Consider the following 25,948-nt stretch of genomic DNA (forward strand, 5'->3'; position numbering starts at 1 on the left):
TATTCGAATAGATATATAATATTTGAAAATAGCAAGACCTTAAATATATAGGCTGCAATTCTGTTAAGGTATATCTATTACAGTGGTATGAAAGTCATACCACTCAAGTGCTGCCCTCGGCCTCAGCATGGGGCTTGGGAAGGTGCATGCTCTCTCTCTTTTATTTATTAGCAGTTTCATTCATCTGTTAGGGAAAGTAAAAACACGTTACCTGAGTGACTTAACGCCTAATGGAAGATGCTCTCTTTGTGACTCAGTTCTTAGCTAAGTGTCCTGCACCTGCAGTGTGGTGCCAGGATGCTGGCGCTGAGTGCTGGCCCGCTGTTCCTGGAAGGCAAAACCTCCAGCAGTGAGCCCGAGTACAAACAGACTCGGAGCTGTGGCCATATGGAGGCAAGGTGGTTCAGAGTACTCCAGGAGCGGGAGATGAGACTAAGCTGTCATTCAGCTACAGCCTGTATTCATTAAGCGGCAGTTTCAATTCTGAAGAGTGTGTCTCAGTAGTAGGTGTGGTACCAAATTTGTAGGACTGTTTTTATTGCATAGCTTTGCTGTAAAGGAGTCCGACTGAATAAAACTGAAGAAGTAATTGAGCAGTGTATGCAGAAGGGGCCTGGCTGGCCATGGCCAAACTCTGCGGAGAGGCAGTGGAGACAGTCCCCTAGCTCCTTACTGAAAATCCTCTTTGCCATAAATTTTTAGGGAAATAAACACACCATTCATTTTGACACAGTGACTCTTAAAAAACATTCAGAAGAGATGTGCTCACATGATACTGTTGGGTTCTCTGGGTTCTTGGTTTTGTTTGGGTTTCTTTCTTTCTCTGCTCTCTTATTTCTTTTCATAGTATTTAACAGCAGCCATTCATTATTTCTTCTTCTTGACAATGCCAAACTTCTGTTATACTTAAGATTGTATCAACACACAACCAATCTTTCCTGTCTGTCTTAACCATCAAACATCAGCCTGCTTGTCTTCTGAAAGATTAAGAACTCTGTGAAGCACATGCCTAGAGATTTTACTTCTTCACCAGTACAAGTACTGACACTGTAAGGGCGGTAAACATAAGGTAATTTAAATAAGAATTGAAAGAAACTTTGGAAGTGTATGGTGGGCAGAACTGCAAACTGTATTGCAGAGCACTGAATAACAAATCCCTAAATGAGTGGGTCTATACCAAAATGCTGGACAAAAAAAGGAAGCACACCATATATTATGGGATTTAAAATTCAGAACAGCAATTGGAGCTATAAAACGGGAAGCAACGTGCCCTAGGAAAAGCAGGGGAGGCACTGAACAATGTTTTCTGTAGGAAACCGGAGGCTTGTGTGTGACCCTCTTAACTGTGGATTATCCAGAACTCTTGAGCAGCAGGATTAGGCAGAAAGAAACTCTGCCAGGTCAAAGCAATGTTAGAACATGAATGTTCTCGTCTTGATGTTCAAATGGTTGGATTAGTCATCTATTGTATGTCTTGTTTTTCTACAGAAATAATTGATAAATGTCAAGGCTTAGCATTTTCAGAGCGGGGAGATCAGGGTAAGAGATGAGTCAGTAAGAAGTGCCTAGTAACTAGGACTGCAGGGGCTTGATTGCATGGAGAGCAATCAGAGACGGGTGGCAGTAGCAGACTGACAGAGTAACATAAAGGCAAGCCAGGAAGGATCCAGGCTTTCTGTAGAACTGGACAAATATTTGAATTTCAAAATTCTGACATTTTTTCACTGTAACTTAGACTGGAAGTTTACACAAGAGATGTTTTGTGAATTATTTTCTTCCAACATGCTTTTTTTTGTATATATACTTTTAGCTTTTGACACTATTTTCTCAGTAGCCTTGTAGTACAGCAAAATTACCATGAATTCTACTCTACTGTGTGAAAAGAGTATTGCAGCATTTTTTAAGAGCTCAGGTGAGTCTGGAAAAGGTGCTTTAGTTGGCAGGTATACTTAGCAATTGGGCCTCACCTGCTTCATCTAGATAGATTATTTTCTTGATCATTGCATTATCAAATGCTTCATGTACATAAGTAACATAACAGACATAATTTGTTATTATAATTCATATTATACTAGAGCCTATTATTTAGGCTATACCAGAGTCTGAAAACTCTTAACTTAGAGACAGATCTTGATGTAAAGAATAAGCAAGTTATATCTGCGCTCACAGCCCAGAAAGCCATGCAAGGACTCGGGAGCAACATAAGCCCGTGCTATACACAAAACAAACAATACTTTTCTTATGTGACCAAATAGGTAGGAGAAATACAACACACTCTGCAAAACATGGTGTTGGGTGTTCCTCTGCGTGTCAGGCTGCTCTAGGAAGCACACCAAAGATACCACCTTTGGCACAGGGCTAGTGGATATGCCTGTAATTGCACAAATGAAATAATTCACTTAGTTACACTCAAAGGTAATAGATATTAAGGAAGTGGCCCAGTCATCAGGAATAAAATAATGAATTTTAAATCCCACTGACTTAAAATACCTGAGTCGGAGAAAGTGAAACCAAGCAATTGAATTAGTGGCTTTTTTTTTCCCAGTGCCATTACTGAAGAAAAGAATGAGGAAGGGTGGACTATTGAAGTACATGCAACTTTTTTGGACTGGGAAGTATTTTAGCTTGTGTAAATACCCATTGAAGTTTTGGAAATAAAATGAGGCAGTTGTTGTCTAGAGTAATACTAGACTGTGGACAAACGGTGTCCTCAGTTGAATATACACTAAACTTACAATGCTATTTATTTCATATCATAAATTCTCCAGCTCTGGAGCCCTCAGCACAAGAAAGACACGGACCTGTTGGAGCGGGTCCAGAGGAGGATCATGAAAATGATCAGGGGGATGGAACACCTCTCCTGTGAAGAAAGGCTGAGAGAGTTGGGGTTGTTCAGCCTAGAGAAGAGAAGGCTTTGGGGAGACCTTATTGCAGCCTATCAGTACTTAAAGGGGGCTTCTAAAAAAGGTGGCGGCAGACTTTTTAGCAGGGCCTGTTGTGACAGGACAAGGGGGAATGGCTTTAAACTAAAGGGGGGTAGATTTAGACTAGATATAAGGAAGAAATGTTTTACGCTGAGGGTGGTGAAACACTGGCCCAGGTTGCCCAGAGAGGTGGTGGATGCCCCATCCCTGGAAACGTTCCAGGTCAGGTTGGACGGGGCTCTGAGCAACTTGATCTGGTTGAAGATGTCCCTGCCCACGGCAGGGGAGTTGGACTAGATGACCTTTAGAGGTCCCTTCCAACTCAAACTATTCTATGATTCTATGTCGGGAAGGGATTTCTCTTGCAAGGTGGTGTCTTCTGTAGCATTTCTGAGTCTGCGCTGCACTGGTTGTGCTAGCACTTCCAGTGACAGTGAGAAAAGGTTGCTTCACCCTCAGATTACTCAAGTGCAAACCCCACTGCTGCTTAAATAGGAGAGCTGTGTGCTGTTCATGTTAGGAGCATCCGAAACTTAAATGAAATCTGTGGTGTAGAAAAGATCCTTGCTTGGAGGAATAAAAGAATGTACTACCCAAAAATAATAATCAGGGACAAGTTCCTTTCATCCAGCCATCTGTTATTTATGGGTAGTGGTATGGTGAACTTCTGCTAACTTCTAGTCATTGTGCTTTAATATAGTATGTGGAGAAATCATATATATATAAAAAATGATGATAGCTATATATAATATATATATAAACCCAATAAGATGTTAAACATAATACAGAAATAGAGAGGAAGGTAGGAATGTGAGACCATCCTATTCATTTTGAGTTAGAAATCCTCCTTCTGAGCAGTTGGCTTGCCAGAAAGAAGCAAATTTTCTCACTCCCTATTTGAAATCATTGTTTTCCAGGAAACAATTGGACAATCCCACGTTTTGTCAGGAATCCCACCAAAACAAGGTGTCTTACCCCCAGTGGCAAACTACAGCATTTGGGAAACTTGGAGTTATTTATTGGTTGTAATTATTTTTGTAGGACCTACCAAAACAACCAAGTACATGGAGGATCTGATTATGATCTCACACATAGATCAGAAATAATTGTTTAAAGAAATATTTTGGTAGTGAAGCTACTCCAGTATAAAGCTGGTATAGCTGGGAAAGAAGTGAGGTTGTCTTGATTTGAACTGAATAAAATACGATCAGAATTTAGCTCTTTATTAACAGATACCATTGTGTATGCATATCGTTGTTTCTTCAAGGAAAGATTTTAAACCATACAGGTTTTGAATAAAATTAAAAGCAAAATGATGATCTAAAAGGGACGGCAGTGTCTCATATTGACAGGTATCTATCTCTGTGCAGGTATAGCAGACAGCAAAAAAAAGATTCTTAAATAAACATTGTAAAATAGTGTTCCAATTTTAACAGTGATTATCCTGAGGTTACTTACAGTTTTCAGATTCTGTGGGGAGAACAGACAGAAGGTGGCTAATGACAGTTACCATGTTACATATTGCTGATTTTCTTGAGATCTGCATGGCCTTTTTTCTTTCTTTTCCATAATTAAAATGCAGTTGATGATTTCCACAGCTACAGTCTTTCTAGAGTTTTGGAAAAGACGGAGAGCTGTATTAACCTATGACTGGGACCTCATAGACTGGGAAGATGAAGAGGTAAGACTAAACAGAAGTAAACCTATAAATCTTGCTATTAGCATGATTTAAGTGTAAATACCACTACATACTGTATGCCAGTAATCTGAATTTGTCATTCAGGTTATATTTGTATTTATAACACTAGTTGCAGAATAAACAAGTATACTTGAGACTATACAAGGATACTTTGCCTTCTGCAACTAGCATTATAATTCCAAATATAATTCTACATTTATTGAAAGTATCCTTTGAAAAACTGAGTAGAAATGCTGCCCGTACAGAGGACAGGAGCTACTACTGATGTCAGCGTAGATGCCTTTCAATTCTATGGTTTCTTGTACTGGAAATTCCTAATCCTGCCTAAAAATGGGACCAAGACAAGCAAAGGGACAGAAACTAGATTTTATATCCTTCTGAGAGGCATAAATTATCCGTTAACATTCTGCTATCAGCATCAACAATAATAAAATGATTTTATTACTTTACTTTATAAATCGCTAGTAAACATAGCTGTAATTTAACTATATTGGTGATTTAACTGCAGTCTAAGTCAATAGAGACTTTACCATTACTTGTTTTATAGCTTTCCATAGATGCGTAGATACAAGCTGGTGGCTTTTAATAAATGGTTTCATACCACAAAAAGCACCATCATAACTGGCATTAATTTATACTTTTCATCAATTTCTGCAGAGAAATGATCCTTTTAATACCCTTACATAGTGGGGAAGACTCTTATGGTTTCTGTTCTTTGTTGGTCTCTGGCACTGTTTCCAAGGATTTTCAAAAGAGCAAATTATTTGGATATTTGAGTTGGAGCATTATGAAAAAGAATTTGTATCAATACGAATTTCCTACTTTATAGCACATATATATCTGATTTTTGATACTTCAGTGAAATTAGTAGTACAACAAACAGACCCTACCCTGTCATTCCAGGAAGAGCTGCGCCCCCAGTTTGAAGCTAAATATTCCCAAGTGGAAAGAGTAAATCCCATCACAGGAAAACCTGAACCTTTTCAGCCTTTCCCTGATAAGCTCAGTCGACTGATGGTGTCTGTCTCAGGAATATTCTTCATGGTAATGTTTATTGGAATTACTGTAGCTTTTAATATTATTCTGATGCAAATAGCAACGCAAGTCATGAGTGCGTTCATTAAGATTAGTGGATTTACATGACATAGGCAAAACTGATTGTCTCAGTCTTACTGCTTGTTTATGGATCTCTGCCTTTTAAAAGACGTAATATAGTTATATTGTAAAAGAACAGTAAAGAAATGTTTTAATTCATCAATCTAGTATTTTTGTTCTCTCAAAGTCTGCTCACCAAAACAAATGGCAATCTGTAAAACACTTGTTAATTTATTAATTCAGTGGAAATTATTTCAGATATGGTTTATTTTGTTCTAATATCTCTATTCATAAATACTTACCTGTAGATTTCACTGGTCCTCACTGCAGTGTTTGCAGTTGTGGTGTATCGTCTGGTAGCCATGGAACAGTTTGCTTCTTTCAAGTGGTATTTCATCAAGAAGTATTGGCAGTTTGCAACGTCTGGCACTGGAGTCTGTATCAATTTCATGATCATCATGTCACTCAATGTTGTAAGTCTTCTGATCTTTTAAAGGAGGGATTAATTTAAGAGAGTAATTTTTACAAGGTTACTGAGTTTACCGTGTATCAGATATATACATGTTCTTGCTTATTCATATAGCAGTGCCTGAAGCTAGTATTTCAGGGGCTTTTCCTCTTCTAATACTATGTTTGTCAATGTTATTCTCTAATGCGTACTTAATTTGTCACTACGCATCTTTGCTTATGTCACCAAATCACAGTGGTACAGACTACTGCTTTCTATATTGGCATTTTTGTTTTTTACATACCTTTTACAATTCATCTGTTCTCTAAATGGAACTACATTATTCTCTTTGCTGAGAATTTTCTTTCTGTTTTTTTTTAGTTGAAAACTTTGAATTCTTCCCTTTCTTATTTAAAATGCAGCTGTGATATCAGTGTTGCACAGTCTTAGAACCCCTGTGATACATGATTTTGGTTTAAGCTTTTCCTGTCATGTAACAGCACGGGTTTAATCATTTGCTGTGGTAGCACAATGTACATTGATATAAACTATTCCTTCAACTGCAATGTAATTTATCATCTTTCTATTCCCATGCAGGCACAAACAGGTAAAAAGGAATAATAGCACAGCAAACAACGGCTTTTAATTTTATTAAGGAGATTGTGCACTCATTGCAATAAGAAAGCATTCTTCAAAACAGACTGTCATGTATTTATTTCTGTTATTATATATGAGAATTCTAAATCATAACAAGTACATTCAAGTGAACAAGCACACCAACGCTATTGAAAATAACTTGCTATTAATAGTAAATAGTCAAGGAAATATTTTTCAGAGTTGGTAACTACCTTGGGCTAAGTGTCATTTAAAATAAAGACTGGAGATAGTCAATATATAGACAGATAAGGAAGTTTTCAGTAGGAGGCTGATAGCCTCACCAGTATGCACATTCATACAAAGGAAAATTGTACTCTGTAAAGGCTTTAGCCTACTTTTAGGTCACATAGGTTTGTTCCTGAAGTTAGAGGATAAGCATCTAACTGTTCATTAAGAGAACCGTTGATGTCTGAACACCTCCCTTGATCTATCGTTTCTTGATTTATCTTTATTGTATATTTAATGTACATACTTACATACATACATTTACATGGATAAAGAGAACGGGACTAAAGTAGTTCAATTAAGTCTTTATAGGCAACTATACATCCACATGTAGCTACGACATCGTCCTCCCTTCTCTGTCCAGATACCTTGATGCTGTAGGGCAACAGAACACCTATGCTTTTGATGCTTGTTTTCATTCTGGATTTGACATCATAACAGACAGGATGTGCTATATTTATACTCTCTCTTATTTCTGTTTTAGGTATACGAGAAGGTTGCCTATCTCCTGACAGACTTAGGTATGTAGGTCTTTACTAGTGGTATGGTTGTTGCTAGCTGTGGCATATAACTTTATTTTTTCATAAAATAGGGTTTTGGAAACTTCATCTATGCATAGTACGATCCTGGCATTTCCCTAAGTAAGTGACAAATGTCAGAGAAAGAAATGATATGATTATTTCACTAAGGAAATAATAGAAAAGAAAATAATTTATTCTTCTACTTTTTTTATGTTATATAGTATAAATTGAAAAAACTGTCATCTTAGAATGGAACAAAAGTCAAAACATATTCTTTCTTAGAATGCTAAAACAGATTTTTTTGCCATTTTTCCCAAATGCTTGGTTATTTTTTTTTACAATTTTTTAATTTGAACTTTCATATGGAAAAAATGGGTTAAGAAAAAATTACGTTGTCCAAGATAAAAATGTTAAGTCATAAATTTTAAAGTAGCTCTAATTCTGTCACATTAAAAATTTATACTGAAGCCTCTAGTTGTGATTGTCATAGATGACGTAAAGCTTTCTAGCTTATAGAAAACAAGAAAGCAAAACCAGCATTTAAGGTCTCCTACAATGTGAATGTTACCTTTTAGTGTTTCTTCCATGCTCTCTTTTAGTCCATGTCAAAATACGCAGTTGATCTTGTCATAGTTTAAAAGCAAGCTCGCCGCTTAAATTTAACAGCTCCCTCTTGTGGTTAAAGTATTGAAGAGCATGCATTAAACAATATGCTCAAACTTTTCATAGTGTTTCAGATAACAGGCAGTTGAACAGATTAGAAAGATTCAGAATGTATAGTCAACTTATTCAAATTATTAAAATATTTTTAAATATTTTTTCAGATCACACTGATTCGTATTCCTACTTAACTTTTTTAATCTATTCTATTGTTACAGACCAGGGAATGAGAAAGAAAATAATGATTTCATTTAAGTATATAAGCTGTTTTTTCCCAAAACATAGGAAAGAATTTAAAAAAAAAAAAAAAAAAAGTTATTGAATTAAGCGTGATGGAGAGCATCAGATGTTTGAGCTAGGTAGCTCACTCCACTTCCTAAGGTGTTTTACATCAAAGAGGAGGAAGACATCTTAACTTCTGGGAACAAGTGTCCATATGTAAAGCTAGTATCCTGTACATTTGTATCCTAATTTAGTCGCCATTAGACCAAGGTAATTAAGTAGTACAAATTTTAACTGAAAAATCCAGGCAGTTTAGACTTCCAACTCATACATGTCCTTTAAAACTTTTGTCAATGTACTATATTCCAAGTTTGATACATCCATCAAAGAAATTTGAAATTTTTACCAAAAAAAAATTCATTTTAATCATTGTCACCAAGTTCTAATTCAGACATAAATAATGTTCTACAAACCGTAAGGAAAAACATCCAAGGCAGTGCAGACCCACACAGAATACTTGTAGCCCTACTACACATTTCTACATTTCTTTAAAAAACAAAACAAAACAAAACAAAAAAAACCCCACCAACAAAACACAAAGAACGACTTCCATCCTTTCCTTGTTGAATTACAAACTGTTTAACATTTCACAAGCATTATGATAGGGAAGTCTTGAGGATGAAGTAGTGTTTTTACAGAAGTATTTAGAAAGCGAGATGCTTGGGTGAGAAAGCAACTGGCTGTTGGCTGTCTCTTTTCCCTCTGCTTTCCTTGGCAGCCCCTGTCTATTGCTCTGCTGATGGCAAGTGCTTTTGCTTTTTGTTTGGGCTTTTTTTGTTGTGGGTTTTGTTTGTTTGTTTATGTTTTGTTTTTTTAAATCACGATACCTGTAGCCTTAAAATTAAAGATTCACACTGAATTCAGAACTTTTTCATGGAAATGGAACCGGTGTCTTCCCATAGAGTTGTGACCTGTTCTGTACCGAGGGGCTTGTGTCTCCTGTTTCCACATAGAACCAACATAGTCTGAGCTGGGGCGATGGTTTTGTGACCCACAGACTGAACACTTGGAGAAAAAAAAAAAAATTAATTGCAATCTGATGGGGCACCGTGACTTGAAACCATCGCTTGTTTTGTTAGTGTTGATTGATCTGTGAACAAAGTTAGGCATAACTCAATTTCATTTCTGTTTATATAATGTATTTTGTGTGTTTCCGCAGAACACCCTAGAACAGAATCTGAATGGGAAAACAGCTTTGCCTTGAAAATGTTCCTCTTCCAGTTTGTCAACTTGAACAGCTCCATCTTTTACATTGCCTTTTTTCTTGGCAGGTAAGTTATCTTTGCTAACTGCTCTTAAAGGAAAACTTGCACAGAAGTCGTAATCCTTGCTAATTTTATAGCCTTGAAGAAAATACGCTGACGGTTCGAACTGTAAGATTTAGATGCGAGTCCGTTTCTGAGGATAATTAGTAACACTAAATTAATATTTTTAACCGTATGTGAGGGTTGGACCCTTGAAATCTTTACTCATGAAACTAGACAGTAAAAAGTCTACTTTTTAAGTGGGTCTATGTAGGTAACTTTCCTACTAAATGAGAATTCAGAACCTTTGAAAATACAACCGCTTCCTAAATGTGGGTCTGTGTTTAGCCCTGCGCTAATAGGCTTTATTCATTTTTTTTCTTGTTTATTCCCTTTTGGTTATATTTCCCAGGATCCATGTCTATAAATAGTAAATAGTGTCTGGCAGGTCTTGTACAAGAGTAGGAGGGAGAAATTCTGGCTCCAATTTTTGTGTGTATCTTTAGCTCAGAGCATGAGATACTGGACAGGTCTAACCTTGCTTCATCTTCAGTTTCGTTATGATCAGACTTATCATTCCTGCAGATCCTACAGAGTATTTCAGAGTACCTTCTGTAAAGTTTTATAATATAATTTCAGTTCAAGATTGTTTGGGGGAAAAAAAACCCCAAACCTCTAGTAAAGGCTGTTGGTAGTATCTGCTTGTTACATCCAGTGGTGCATTTGCCATACAGTTTCTAAACTTCTTTGTATCTTGCTATCTCCTGTGTCTTGTAGGACCAGGCATGGGGTTTTTTTTCTCTCATTTGTAACTTTCACTGAGGTCATTAAGAATTTTGATTCAATTCGTTATACAAGAATCTGTTAGATCTCTAAAAAGCATTCAGTTTGATGGGTTTGGAAGTGATGTTATGCTTGTATGTCTGAAGGTGCAATCCAGTGCACACTTCACGTGGGCAAGCAGATCCCTGTGCTGCAGTAAATTCCTATGTATTGCAATGGCTTATCTTCTTAGAAGTAGATTAGAGAGTCTGAATATCTAACATCTAAAACCTGTGAAGCTTGGATTTTTGTTCTGGACATAATAAAAGCTTAGGATTGCTTGCAAAATGATGGTCTGCATTCTGAAACTTCTATATCCTACAGATACCAGATTTAAGCCTGTGTGATTTAATCTGTTTATATTCCACGAGTTTGCTCGGTGGATGTTGTGAAATAACTACTGATACAGGGTGTTCTCGGAATGTCCGCTGAGAAACAGAAATCTTATTTTCCAGATTTGCAGGCCGCCCAGGAAAGTACAACAAGCTTTTTAACAGATGGAGACTGGAAGAGGTAAGCAATCCTATTTTGTGTTCCTGTGAAATTTCCATGAGTAAAAAGGAAATGGCTGAAGGACATGAATTATGTCCAGTTTGAAAGATTTATTATTCCATCTAAGTGCAGTGAAGAGTAAACTCTTATTTATAGCAAAGGATAGGAAACAGGAGATGTGTTTTTTCTTCTGTGTTCTCCACTGTGCTGAGTGACTCTGCCTGAGACACGCAGTTCTTTCTGCCTCTCTCTTTGGGAAAAATGAACAGTGATAGTCCCTTACCTCACCAGGCACTACTAAGTCCTACATGATTGGAATCTCCTGGGTATGTGGAATTTTTGGATGGAGGATATCCAAAATTATATCCGAATATAATGCCATCAGCTTCTTAAGTTTCTGCCAGCACAGAAAAGATATGGACCTGTTGGATCAGGTCCAGAAGAGGGCCACAAAAATGATCAGAGGGATGGAACACCTCTCCTATGAGGAAAGGCTGGGAGAGTTGGGGTTGTTCAGCCTAGAGAAGAGAAGGCTCCGGGGAGACCTTATTGCAGCCTTTCAATACTTAAAGGGGGCTTATAAGAAGGATGGAGACAAACTTTTTAGCAGGGCCTGTTGCGATAGGACAAGGGGTAATGGTTTTAAACTAAAGGGGGGGTAGATTCAAACTAGATATGAGGAAGAAATTTTTTACTCTGAGGGTGGTAAAACACTGGCCCAGGTTGCCCAGAGAGGTGGTGGATGCCCCATCCCTGGAAACATTCCAGGTCAGGTTGGACGGGGCTCTGAGCAACCTGATTCAGTTGAAGATGTCCCTGCTCATTGCAGGGGGGGTTGGACTAGATGATCTTTGGAGGTCCCTTCCAACCCAAACTATTCTATGATTCTATGATTTAAAAGAAGAAAAATAGTATTTTCAAAATTTAGCTTGAAAATGTGTTAGAATTGCACCTCCCTGGATATCACTAGAATGCTGAAGTTATCTCTTATCTCTGAACAACAGGGTTTTTTCTACTAAACCTTGGTAGCCACGGAGTAAAATACCATAACTTTGTATTCCATGGTCTAAAAAAAGTTTCTGTAATTACTAAACATGTTAATATGGCAATTTATATAGTTAAGATACCGGTACCAGAGATTCAGCTACTACTGTTCGGACTTAGGATATTACAAATGAAATAAAGCTCCATTCTTTTGAAATGAATGCATATGTGTTGGTCTAAGTGAAATGGACTGTATCATTTATCATGTTATCTAACACGCATAGCTTTAGCTTAGGTAATACGATCTAGTTTTCCAAGAGATGATATGTCTAAAGGTTGTGCAACTAAAGTCTGTGTTAACCATAGAATCATAGAATCATTAAGGTTGGAAAAGACCTCTAAGATCATCGAGTCCAACCGTCAACCCAACACCACCATGTCCACTAAACCATGTCCCTAAGTGCCGCATCTACACGTCTTTATTTCTGTAGCTGGAGGTTAGTGTGTTTCACCAAACATATTTGAATATTTTTCATTCACCCTCTGAATGAATAAAAATGAAAGGAATTCTCTGATTTTAGCTATTGATCTTTTTCCATTTCATTTTAGTGTCATCCTAGTGGCTGCTTGATAGATCTGTGTTTGCAAATGGGAGTTATTATGGTTTTAAAACAAATGTGGAACAACTTCATGGAACTAGGCTATCCGTAAGTTCAGATGTTAAAATTTGTTTTTCAAATAGTGATTACATATTAGTGTGATTCAGTGATAGGTAAAAACATTTTTATGTTTGGAGAATGTTTTCACTTTTTGCATCTCACATACTGTAACTTTATTCCCAAGGGAAGCATTAACTGCTGCTCTAAGATAAAGTTTCTCGGGGCATGTTAACCATCTAAATTGTTTATTGTGATTTCATTTTCCATAATACAAACAGAGCTGTTCAGCTACTGAAGGCAGTAATGGGCTAAGAGTCTTACAGTTCTTGAAACTGGAAGAATATGTTTTCAGTAGAAGGTTGCTCATCAACTATTAATTTAATCAAAGTCTCGACCTTGAAAATATGTCAGAAAGGGTTATGCTCACAATGTGCAATCATTCTGCAAATGAGGGGCAATGTACATGTATTGTTGTGGGACGTGGATTTCTGAGAAGCAGCAGCCTACTTGAAGTATCAGGCTTCCTGTCTTCTCAGCCCAGCAGCATCTTAACTCTGTCTAGAATTTATTTTAGGACATGCTTATATTCCTTTGTGGAAAGCAGTGTTTTGTTTTGATAAAACCATTGTTTGCAACTGAGGCAACAGTTGCTCTTTCAGTAACAAGAGAGATCAAGAGCTAAACACTAAAGTAGCTTGAGGAAAAAATAGCAGCTTGTTAATAAAAATACTTAAAAGAAAATTACTTCCCATCTTCAGTCTCTTTTCAGTAATATCTAGAAAAAAACAACAGTCTAATTGCCACCTGTGTCAGTACTGGATAATATTTTTCATTTGTATAACACTTTAATTTGTGAGACTATTACCTATTTAATATTTATAACTACTTTGTGAAAAGACCTCTGCACAGCTTTATGAAAAATAGTCTTAAATATTTGCAGCTTCAGCAACACCTTTTTAGACACTTTCTCCTGCTTCAATAAAAAAATATTCTGTGGAGCATCTAGATCTTTAGGTTTGTTCAAAAATAGTAGACATATTCTACTATTCAATATATTCTAGTATCATAGAGTTCTTACTGAGCTCCACTTGGTTTGTCTTTTACAGGATTAAAAATAAAGCATTATTTGCTTTTTTAATGCTCTCGCTATGCATGATTTTTTTTCCTGTTCTTTTTTTTATTTAGGCATGCAGGTAAATCCTACAAAAAAAGTCTATGCAAGCAAATTCCATATTCTGAAAAGCTTATTTGTACAATGCCTAACATGCTACATTAAAGACTTAATTAGAGTTGTAATGCAGAATTTTGAGAACTTTTGGAAGTTCTTTGAATTGTATCTTATATGATATTGTAAGTATTTCCAGAAAATACCTAAGTAGACATTCAGGTGCTATTCAAAATAGGCCCACTTACTTCAAAACAATACCAGCAAGTATTGTAAATTACTGAGCAAGTACAGTCAATAATGCTCTGTTTATCTAATAAAGTTTATTACAGAATTGGTGGTCACGACGCAAAATGAAGAGAGGAGGGCAATTAATGGAGCATAAAATTTCTCTACCTCAGTGGGAAAAAGATTGGAATCTGCAGCCTATGAATCTCCATGGTTTAATGGACGAATATTTAGAGATGGGTGAGCAAATTTAGGGAGGTGTCAGTTTTCTTAAGAAACTGGAACTGTGTTGCACGTTAAAAGATCTTTTGCATTTCCAATTTCTAACCATAGAAATGCCTGTCTAGTTTTACAGTTTGGCTTTACCACCATCTTCGTTGCTGCCTTCCCACTGGCACCTCTCCTGGCATTGCTTAACAATATCATAGAAATAAGGTTAGATGCGTACAAGTTTGTCACTCAGTGGCGAAGACCTATGCCTGCAAGAGCAACAGATATAGGTGAGAGCACCTAATGACTGTCACTGTCAGGTACCATCTCTTTGTGTTTCCTTCTTTAATGCAGCTTAACCCTCGAAATATTTCATGCGTCAATAGTGAAATTGATAATGTAACCTACAGATCTCAATGACAACTCTCCTGTCAAGCAACAAAAGGATACTCAGTTGCTTAGCTAAGAGGACTCCTCAAATTTGCTTTCCATTTCCAATAAGGGATCATAATAGTTGGAATTTTGAAAACAGGCTAAATAGTATTTTAGGCTTCTGATTTGTGGAACTCTAGGTCTAAAATGCTATCCAAAATCAATTGAATTTAGAAATTAAATACAAGGACTACATTCACTTTTGGTTTAAAACTGAATTAAATAAAAATAAGAAATCTATTTCCAAAATCTTCTACTTGGCCTTTATAACCAAAGATTATGGTTATACCTTTGTGGCTTAGCTATTTTTTCTCAGCAGGGTGTGCCCTACTGTAAGGCTTCATTCAGGTGGAGCCAGTGGTGGCAGGAATGTGGGGACATGGCTTAATCTTGACTAGCTTTTCTGACTGAATAATTCTTTCTCAATAAGAAAGGAAAATTGTATGACTGATAATGACTTTAATATCACTAGTATGACTTTATATGATGTAATATGACTGTAAAAAAACTAATGACTTCGTTGTAATTTCTCTTGTTTCTAGGTATCTGGTATGGGATTCTGGAAGGAATTGGAGTTCTGGCTGTCATCACCAATGCCTTTGTTATTGCCATTACTTCTGATTACATTCCACGTTTTGTCTATGCATACAAATATGGTCCCTGTACAGATCAAGGGTACAGACAAGAAAAGTAAGATATTCTTTATATATACATGTATATTTCGGTGGAAGCACGCTTTTGCTGTTGTCTTTCTGTGTTAACGTACTTAACGTGTATCCGTAACATTTTGCCTTTTACATCTGTGCAAACCTTCACGAATGTTAAATGCAAGTAACTCAGCCATTCCAGAGAGTTCACAAACTAACTCCGCAGTTATATAAGTGGAAAATCATGTCTTCCCTTCTGAATGCAAACAGCAAAGTTCAATACACATCGTAGCATTTTTCAGGCTTTCTCTAGATAAGCTTTTCTTCTTTTCTGCAATAGTTCTGGACTGTCTTCTCCCACTATGCTCCTGCACATATATATGCTCCCGAACCTTCTTTTATCCTAAGCCTCGTTCACCCTCAAACTTCCCTGCCTGTTTCTCTTCAGAAATGCTTGCAGCCAAGCTCCAGCAAGATTGGTCTCGACACTGTTTAGCCGAACTCCATATATAGTGTATCTTAGCTTCAAGCAAGGTATCTTGCCTCTCTTTGCACCACCAGGCCGGTTTCCTGCACTTCTCTCCAGACACTTACCAATGTCTCTGAACTGTGGGTCCACTGTGCTCTGTCTGCATTTCCCACTGTCTATCATGACCTTTTACATGATCTAACCAGATCACAGTACTCATGGGCATCCTCTCTTTCATTTGGAGACCAGTGCCCTACAGGTGTTTTTGGGGGGGTTTTTTGGAGGGTGTTTTTGGTTTTTCTTTTTAATATGGGAATCAGGGTTACCTCGAGAAAAGGAAGCATCGCTTTGCTAATACTATAGCACGTCTCACAAGCGCAGCTTGTCTTCTTTATTGCACAGGAGAAAGGATAAGAGTGAAAGCATCAAGCCTTGTCCAGCAAGCCACTATCACTGCATTCACAGACTGTGCCTCAGCTCAAACCACAGGGGTCTGTCCTTCCTTCCCTCATTGCTCCATCTCTTAACGATTCAAAATAGAGATTTACTCTTCCTGTGCTGTCACAGGAAGAAAGAATTTAAGGGCAAAAAGAATGAGGCAAGATAGGATGAAAAGAGACAATAGCAGAAAAACTTTAGTGCTTAACGTGCACTACCCATTTAATAGAGAACTATGTAATTCTATTTCTTCTTTTGCCAGTAGTGATTTGAGGTGTCAGAGCAAACCTGAAGGTTCAGGAGGTATAATAGGATCCCTGATGCATCTCTTTTAAAAAGTTCTTTGCCTTTCAGAAGGCCCTTTGTTAAATTACAGGACAGATTTCCAAGAAGGTGGGATGTCTTACGTGTCTGTGGTTTTCCAGGAACAGAAAAAAATTTCACTCCTACAGTTGTAACTCAATGTATTTATGTGATTTCTGTCATTAATACTAGTAAATTGTTGCCTTTAAGATAGCTGTTTGGTATATATGCACTGTTCATTTTACTGTTGGTGAAAATTCTTCTTTGATTCAACTCATAAAACCTGTAATTTTTTGGTATGTGCTGCATGATTGGCGGCAGATTCTGCAAGGATGTTAAATTATTCTCCTCTCTGCCTCTCTAGCTGTCTTTCTAAGTTCAGTAATTTTAGGAGACAGTGAAGAACACTGTAGCAACAATTTTTGGTTTATATCTGCTGGTAAATAAGAAGCAAAACCATGAAAAGAGCTGAAAACAGATTTTTAAACAGTGTTATCCCTGAAACAGATGTTACTTGTTTCTTTCCAATAAAACTTTACTTCTCTGCTTAAAATTTTAGAATTGCTTTTGTGCTGATAAACAAATAAAATAGTATGCTTACAATATGTGATAGCAGAATATGTTTACGTACAGGATTCATGCTATATAACCACTTTATGAAGAAAGTCCTGACCCTATGTCTTTTCCTTTCAGATGCTTAAAAGGATATGTCAACAGCAGTTTATCAGTATTTGATCTGAGTGAACTTGGGATGGGATACTCGGGATACTGCCGGTATGTTTCAATGCTCTCCCTTCTTGTAATACAGGCGTAGACATTAATACAGACACTAAATTGAAAGTCAGTGCTTAAATTACTGGCAGAATAGTTTCTGTTTTGCCTGTAAAAGCATTGGCGTTCAAGTTTGTTCAACACGGAAGTCTCAGGTGCAAACACTGTATGGTAGGATGCAATACTAACCCACTGGAAACCTGTGTTCTGAGTTTTTCCAGGACTCTTGCAAACCGTTATCTTTCATGCCTCTATGAATTATTTCATTTCCAAGTTTCCTTAGCTGCCAAGAAGGGTAAAAATTCTCATTTCGGTTTTGTTAAGCATTCTAAGGTCTATTAATTAAAATACACAATTAAATTTTTTGTTGTGGCTCTAACACAGATTGAGATCCCAAACAGTTATGCAAGATGAATACAGGACACTCAGCATAAAAATTAAATACAACATTGCATGAGTGCACTCCTTCTGGTTTCAGATTTAGTTTTACAGTGAGAGTTAGCTTGAATTGACTAAGAAGTTACAGAATCATGTTACATTTATGCAGACTTTGTCTGGAGAATCTCAAATATTTATAAGCAAAGACAAGAACCAATTTAGCGTCAACACACTTGAACTTAACGCTCCAAGATGTCAGCTTTGTTACAACAAAAGAAATTGTTTGCTCTGGATTTTTGGAAGCAAAAAGTGCCATCTTATAAGCAGCCCTATTTAATTGCCTGTATTGTGGACTATTCTTCTCCTTTTCTGTTTAATTCCTCTTGAAGTGTGTTTTCGCTGCGGTTTCTTTCCTCTTAGCCAGATCTGGGGTAAACTAGACAGCTCTTCACTGTGTTCAGGTTTTTGAGCACAAGCTAACTTCTGGGTTTTTCTTTGCTTTACAGGTATAGAGATTACAGAGCACCACCATGGAGTTCAACTCCATATGAATTCACTTTGCAGTTCTGGCATGTCCTGGCAGCGCGGCTGGCCTTCATCATAGTGTTCGAGGTTAGTCATGGAAAGGAACAATTCCTTTCTACCTCTTTAAAGTCCGAGTTGATTTTCTACAGTAGTCCCATAAATAAATTGTCAGTATCATCAACTGCTTGTTCATTACGGTCGAGAGAGAGAAAAAAAATCGCCCTCCCCAAACTGTTGTCAATCAGCTGCTTCAAACTGAATTGACAGAACATGCACAGATTTTAGAGTTCCTCCAAAATGGTATTTCTTTAACAGTCATCTTATACATCATGTTTGTTCCCAACCAAATCTTCCATGTTTTATTGAAAAAGAAGTGCAATTTATGTGTATGTTAAGTGCAGTTATTACAAGTTAAAATCTGTGTCAGGAAAATGATACGCGATTCTAGCCTAACATAAAAGTAGAAATGTGTTTACTAACTTTGAAGAACGTATTTCATACTGTCCAGGAATCTGGTTACTTACTTCGATTACAAGCTCTTCACAAAGACTGCTTGTAGGTAGCGTTTGCTGTTGTTATTCAAACTAGCATATCCTGCAGTCACATCTTCATTTAGGTCACTAGCTATACCCCTAGTTTTACTTTTCAGAAGACTTCAGCATGTTCACATTTCTGATAGACCACTCATTTACTCCCATATGTGTGTGTGTGTATATATTAAAAAAACAAAGGAGTTGCTTTTCAGTCATGAATTGGATCTCAGTTCCAGTTTTGCCACAGACTTTTAGGCGCTAAAATGTGGTCCTAGAAATGAATATTTATGCATCTTTGAAGCAATTATTTTTGTTCTTCTTTTCAGCACCTTGTTTTTGGAATAAAGTCTTTCATTGCCTACCTGATTCCAGACATGCCCAAAGACTTGTGTGACAGAATGAGGAGGGAGAAGTACTTAGTCCAGGAAATGATGTATGAGGCTGAACTGGAGCATTTGCAGAGAGAAAGGAAAAAGAATGGGAAACAGTATCACCATGAATGGCCTTAGTCACTACCATGCTGCAACAAAAACACTGGTTGGAAACTGAAGGTGCAGTTACAAAACGAAGTCAGAGTCTGGCATCAGTGCGTGAGATTCGCGGTGTATATATGTTCTTGCTGGGCAGTACAGTTGCAGGCTTTGGTGGCAACTGGAAAATAGATGCTTCCGATGAAGAAAGTGAAAAGCCTTACCTGTAACTGGTCTGTGGTGAGCACCAAGGAGAATTGGCACTCAGGAATGTGCAGACAGATTAAAAATTTGGACACACTGGTTTAAAAAAAGGCAATGAATTTTCATGCTGTTCATGAGGATGCTAATGGCGTAATGAAAATAAAAAATTACCTGTGAACTTACACAGTAAGGGCATGACTAAAACCAACTTACATGATATCCACTACTTCTACAGCTTCTGATTGCTCAGCTCCATCTGTAATGCCTCTGAAGAAAAGAGCAGTTGTTGCCTTTGTGGCCATAACTTGATATAAATGATCTTTCAGGCTTACTGTTTTGTCAGGTTTGTCCTAGTCTCTTGTTGAGATTGTGGATGTGGTCCTACCCTAAAAAAGGGGTCTATGGCTGCTTAATATATACTATGCAGTTTAAGATTTGCACATCAGTGTCATTAATTTATCCTTCTAGTTGAAAACCAAAAATTCTAAATTCAAAGAGAAAACAGCAGCACTAAGAGAACGCATCGCATTGCCCACATTGCAGCTATATTTGAAAAAGACATGGCTGTTGAGTTGTCTTTCCACTTTTGTGTGCAGAAAGGCCACCTCCGCACGCTTCCAGGTTGAAAGAACTGTCATTTTCATGCTCTGACGTAGCATGCAGATGTCTAACTGTGTTACTGTTCCCTTTGACCTGTCTGGGCAATGATTCCATGACTTCACAGAATGCTGACTTGAAATATTCTCTTACGGTGACTTCGTCCTGAATATACAATTAACTCTTTATAGTATGCAAGCTTATGCAGATATATATCAGACATACAGTATAACATTGTGACTTGCTTGTTCAGGGAAGGAGAAGCAGAGCACTTTATAACAAAGCTCTTCTTATTGTAATAGTAAACGTTCCAGTAATGTGCACTTCTTTTATTGGCCTAAGTAAGTCAAAGCATGGGAGTTAGATACAGGCAGATATGTATACAGATTGTATATAAATGCACACACACACAGTGGTTACTTTTAGATTTTTTTTATTATTATTTGTATGCCTTCTTACAGTTTTGGGGGGCTTTTTGGATAAAATCTCTATAAAAGGTAGATGTTCATATAAAGAATCAAATTTCAGGTTTTATGTGCGTACAGCATACAGCAGTGTTGCTTATGGTTATAGTCACATTTTGGTGATGAAATTGTCTATTACTAACATTCCATAATGTAGGACAAGATAAGCACTTAATTTAAACAAGTGTTCAGGGTTCACTTGCAGAGAAGGGAGTGGAGAAACAGAGTTACAATCATTCTGTTTCTCTTGTACAATTTTAAATAATGCTTCTCTACATTGGATGAGAAAAGTTTAAAAAACAGAGAGTCAACGAAGCACAGTAACTATAAAGGCTGCAAATTTTAACATTATTTTTAGGGATAAAGCTGCAGCAAAATCACTGCTGACAGATATGAAAAGACCTGAATTTTTACTATTTACAATACCCTATTGAACGAAAAAGTGTGATTCCAGTATTCACTTGCATGTATTAGCACTATCATTTTATTTTATTATGCCATAGAAAATTAATTTTAAGAGTCAAGAGCCCATCAAAGTGGATGAGTATGAGGTATTGTATCCAGGGGGCCTAGCATCAGACGTTAAGTTCTTTTTAGTCGTTTCACCATATTCATGAGATTTCTTGGTTAATTCCAGCTCTCTGTGACCAGACAAGGCAACTATAGGAGTATTTACAGTGTTGGACAAAGGAGGAAAGAAATTGAAAGGTATGGTCTAATCAGATATATTACCCATTAGTTCTGTCATAAAGGGCTGGTGGAACTCAGCTTCCCATATTTTGGAAAGGCTGTTTTGTTCCTTCGTATTCTGGGTTGTGCATTAAGTTCCTCAAGGAGTCCTTATCAGAAATAATTAATGCAGTCTCCTCAGTGCTTATAGAATCACACCGTTTGGTTTAATTTATTGTGTCTCATTCTGTGGAATATCAAGCACTGTTTGACAGCATTAACCGTGTGTCACAGCTTCTGTTTCTGTGCCACATGGCGATAGTCCTTCAGTTCTTCAGAAGGTCACAGATGAACTCTCTTTTTAATGTTTTCTCTCAAAACAAAATGCCTTGGCTGGCCCAAGGTATAAAGATACAGGATAAAATTAGGCAAACATCAGAAATATGGATTGATTGTTTTATACTTTCCTGTTTCTCTTGTGGATATCAGCACATGTCAATACATACTTAGGCAAATTCCAATTGGACTTAAAAAACACATAGGAAAGAAAACCTTTTTGTATTTGAGATTTAAATATATATATTATTAATGATTTTCAATGCTGGTGTATAGGGGTATATCAAAGGCAAGTATGTAGATCTGACATTGTGCATTTTACGCACTGGAAAAGCACACGAAGTTTTGGAGAAGCACTGTGTGTGTTCCTTTATTTTTGGAGGACATCAACAATGTCTAAAGGTTTTGCCACTATCTAGCCATTTGCTTAAGCTGAGAAAACTTTTTGCTAGACTTCGTTTAGTGTGCTGTTTGCATTGACTGCACGTTATTTTACTGAAGTATAAGGCACACACTGTCCTCAGGAATAATGTATTTTATGAATGGTGAATGATCTTTTCATATTCTAAATATTGTCTTTCCAAACAAATGACCAGTATGAATAGACTCTGCATGCAAGCTGCATTTGTGAAATCTGACAAAGCTTTAGAACTTCAATTTGTGCAAAAATGCTTTAGATCATTGCAGATCTATCTAATCTATGACAACTTTGCTCTATGCATGCGCCCTTAGAGAGACTGCATGAGCAACTAAATATTTTCAAATGCAAAGGATTAGTCCAAAATGTCTTAATTATTCCTAACCAAATTCCGTGTCTTGAGTCAGACAAAAGAAATTTCCATTTCAGAAATAGCAAAAAGTCCACATAACATTATACACATCTCATTTCTAATGACTTTTCATTCTAAATTTGTGCCTAATGTGTGAGATCTGAATTCTGGTGACTAAAAAAGGAAAAAAGAGTTCTGCTTCATTAGCCATCCTAATGAGAGGTTCCTTCTTACAGCTCAAAGTCTACCTCCATATAGAGGGATGCATTAAGAACTCAGTATTCACAACTGAGCGCTAACAGGGTTGCCTGAAGATTGAGCACAGGCTCTCTGTTACGCTGTGATTCAGTTTCCTTACCAGAAAGACAGCATAGTGATCGGGCATTTGGAAACAAGGCAACCCACGTGATTATTTTTTTTTATACTTTTTTCCCTATCCCTCTTTCTTAAAGGATTTATAGAGGAAATTTAGATGAACATTGAAGTTAATATTGATGATGAAAAGGCTAAAATATCCATAGTGATGATGGACGATAAGTAGTTTTTTGTTAGATGTTTCTTTGGAAGTACGTATCTTCATTACTACAGAACGCACATCAGCTGTTGCTATGCCCTTTTCCAACAGCAACTTGTCTTAAATTGTGTTCTGAGGATCAGTTAGGCTCAATTGTGTCCTGTTGAAAGCTCAAAAGAAAAATGTCTTGAGGGCCTGGTGAAAATAGGTTAATAGGTACATATCTTAATGCATAAATTCATAAATCTCCTGAGGTTTCCTTCATGAAAGTTCTGCAGAAGGAAAAATATCTTGGGAAACACAGCTTTAGGGTGGGTGTTAATATGGGGAAAGGCAAGAACTTTGGTGATATTTTATTCTTAATGTGCCACTAAGATGATCAGTCTAATGTAAGTAGTGCACATCTGCAGTTTCCTAGCTGTGGCTTCTTCCACTGCAGACTCCAAATGGGAGTGCTGCCAGAGAGAATTTCTGGAGCCGTGGGATCCAGGGGCATTACCTGCGAAGGCCTGTGTGGCATCATGGGATTTTTTTAATCTTTCGCATTACATCACAGTTTGTTCAAGGACAAATTAGTATATACATATTTAGAAGCATTATATCATTTTAATTAACTGAAAACGATCCTTGTCCATAAAATGAAAATAAATGGTTCTTACATAGTTAACTTACAATGTCACAAATTTTCATTAAAACTGTTATAAACTAGATTTTTTTACGTACACTGGGCAATGGCCATATCAATAAATGGCCATTGATTTGGCCATAAAATGGCTCATTTTATACAAACAGCTAAATTTGAAGGCAATAAAATTAAAGGAAAATCAAGCAATCACATTTTCTATTAAGTGTTACATAGGAGAAAAGGGACAGAGATAAAAATAGTGGTATCAACAATCACTTACAATGCAGTAGTACTTCCAGAAGCATTTTATTTTTTGTAATCCTCATAAACTACTAATGCTCCTTATTTGGGGGTAAAGGTTGAAACATATACCGCCAGCCTTTCATAATAATGTTTATTTGGTGTTAAGGCTGACACTAGAATTCAAACAGAATTCCACATTTAGACAGATTTGTTCTTTTGTTAGTTCCAATGCATACTTTCTCTGACTAAAATGCATACAGTGACACTTTTTGAAAGTGTTCAAGTGACTTGCAAACCTAAATTCCTGTTGTGGAAAATTCAACAGCTTTAAAAGATCCCTAAGTCTTTTTGTACTCAACCTCATGCTCACAAAGCCCGTGTTCTACTGGGGTAAAATGCAACAAGCCGGCACGTTGAGGCTGGGGATGAGCAGAGGAAGCAAAGGGCTCCTCTTCACTTCAGCAAGTTTTTCTCCAGAACCCCGACAGGTTCTGCAAAACAAGGGGTTGAAGCTGGAGCATGGTGACAGCCCTCCTGATCCTTTTCCTTTTCTCCTCTGGCCCATTCTTTACTTATCCCTCAGTGTTTTATTAAATGATGCTTTTTTTGCTGACAGTCCCATTTCCAGGGCAATTCTGTAACTGCAGAATTTTTTGCAGGCTCTTTTTGCATGTCCCTAACTGAGAAGCCAAAGCAGAAAGTGCACAAATACTAGTTTGTCTGGTGCTTTTTACAAGTTGGTATGGATTGGGTGGAGCAGTGCAAGGAAGCATGGGGTGCACCTACGTGTGCCATTAGGCCATCCGCTTCTGGATCTGTCCCTTCAGCCACTTTCCCAAGCGCTACATTTTGCGCTCCTTATGTCCCTCCCAACACGCACACAGGCATCCTAAATACCCTACACAATCCTAGCATTTTTAAATTTACATGAATAGACTCATACTGACAATTTTTCTCTAGTATTGACATTGCAACCACATTTACCAGAAATCGGTATTGGCATGATTTTGGCGTAGTCGTGACAGCACAATGTTACCACAGCAGCACAAAGTTCTAATGGCACAACAAGGAACTGTAGAGAAATCACTTTGCTATTCCATGTTATACAGGAACTTTTTTAATCCAGGAGTGGGATTTAGTCTTGAAATGTTAATGGTGTATTCCCTCCTCACTGCACTGGAAATTACCTTGTGTTAGTTCTGTTGGCTCGTTCTAACTTTTTGCCATAACCTCGATAATGTTATATGTTCTCTGTAGTTTGCATTATTATTGCCATGAGTTATTGTTAGGATGCTACTGGGTGAGAAATTAGGATTAAACTCAATGCAGTCTAAAGCTAATAAGATTCTAAACACTGAGAACACAAGGATTTTTCTGTTAATATTGAAAAAAAAAATTAAGATCACCTTTTTATTTTGTGTTCTATTTAGATGACTCAGTTTTGTATTGAAAAATCTTCCAAACTGTTGGCTCTAATTTTTACCTAGAGTAGTATCACTGAAATTTCAGTTCTTTGAAATAATCTCATGTAAAATCTAACTGAATAACCTAGTTCAGTCATTTTTTACTCTGATAGTCCTGGCTAACTTGCAATATCATGATCGTAAGAGATTTCTTAAAATGTGTATATACTTGAAATTTATGTAATATTTAAATACAACTTGGTTTCTAAGTAAGGAATGAGAATAAAATTTCAACTATTTTTTCTATTCATAAATTCACACTTTGTAAGTAATATTTAAAATATAGATTACAGTACCACAGAGCGTTTCAGAGAAATTGACTTTTGTGCACTACAAGCTAGAAGTTCCTCTGGCCTGTCAGCTTTAGGTTTCTTTTGTGTTTTTAGATTACTTTTACAAGCCGATATGTACCCCAGAACTAAAAAAATTCACTGAGGAAAAAGTTGTTGATCTGATTAACTATTGTAAGACACTTTTGGCATAAATTTGTCTTTGAGATGCTGTTTACTTTATCAAGGTTTACATGTACAAATGCAACTACTTACTGTATCATACACATTTGAATATTGCATTTTTTTCAGTAATAAACTTGGATATCTTTGAAAGAGACTTTGAGCTTCATTATTCCAAATATTCAAAGTTAATTTAAAAAAAAAAAAATCGTACACTTGAAAAGCAAGTACTCATCTGCCTTCAAACCATAGTATTGTAAGGAAGTAACTTAAGGGTTCAACTTGGCTCGGGCACTCATTTAACTTTTAACAATTAAATACTCAACTTAC

At 36.9% G+C, this 25,948-nt stretch overlaps 1 protein-coding gene across 4 annotated transcripts in view; it reads left to right on the top strand.

Moving 5' to 3' along the window:
* The window catches only part of ANO3 (anoctamin 3), a 223,808-nt gene extending 198,046 nt beyond the window's left edge, over positions 1-25,762 (top strand). For all 4 annotated transcript variants that reach the window (XM_076343847.1, XM_076343848.1, XM_076343849.1 and 1 more), the window contains exons 15-27: positions 4,523-4,605; positions 5,527-5,667; positions 6,027-6,191; positions 7,533-7,569; positions 9,671-9,782; positions 11,033-11,090; positions 12,663-12,760; positions 14,200-14,345; positions 14,453-14,605; positions 15,290-15,437; positions 17,298-17,378; positions 18,260-18,365; positions 19,138-25,762. In XM_076343847.1, the coding sequence (XP_076199962.1) occupies positions 4,523-4,605; positions 5,527-5,667; positions 6,027-6,191; positions 7,533-7,569; positions 9,671-9,782; positions 11,033-11,090; positions 12,663-12,760; positions 14,200-14,345; positions 14,453-14,605; positions 15,290-15,437; positions 17,298-17,378; positions 18,260-18,365; positions 19,138-19,320 (1,511 nt within the window). In that variant the 3' untranslated portion in view covers positions 19,321-25,762. The remainder of the gene's footprint in view (positions 1-4,522; positions 4,606-5,526; positions 5,668-6,026; positions 6,192-7,532; positions 7,570-9,670; positions 9,783-11,032; positions 11,091-12,662; positions 12,761-14,199; positions 14,346-14,452; positions 14,606-15,289; positions 15,438-17,297; positions 17,379-18,259; positions 18,366-19,137) is intronic.
* The last annotated feature ends 186 nt before the right edge of the window (positions 25,763-25,948 follow it).

Source organism: Aptenodytes patagonicus, chromosome 7 (genome assembly GCF_965638725.1).
Source record: "Aptenodytes patagonicus chromosome 7, bAptPat1.pri.cur, whole genome shotgun sequence".
NCBI classification, from domain to species: domain Eukaryota; kingdom Metazoa; phylum Chordata; class Aves; order Sphenisciformes; family Spheniscidae; genus Aptenodytes; species Aptenodytes patagonicus.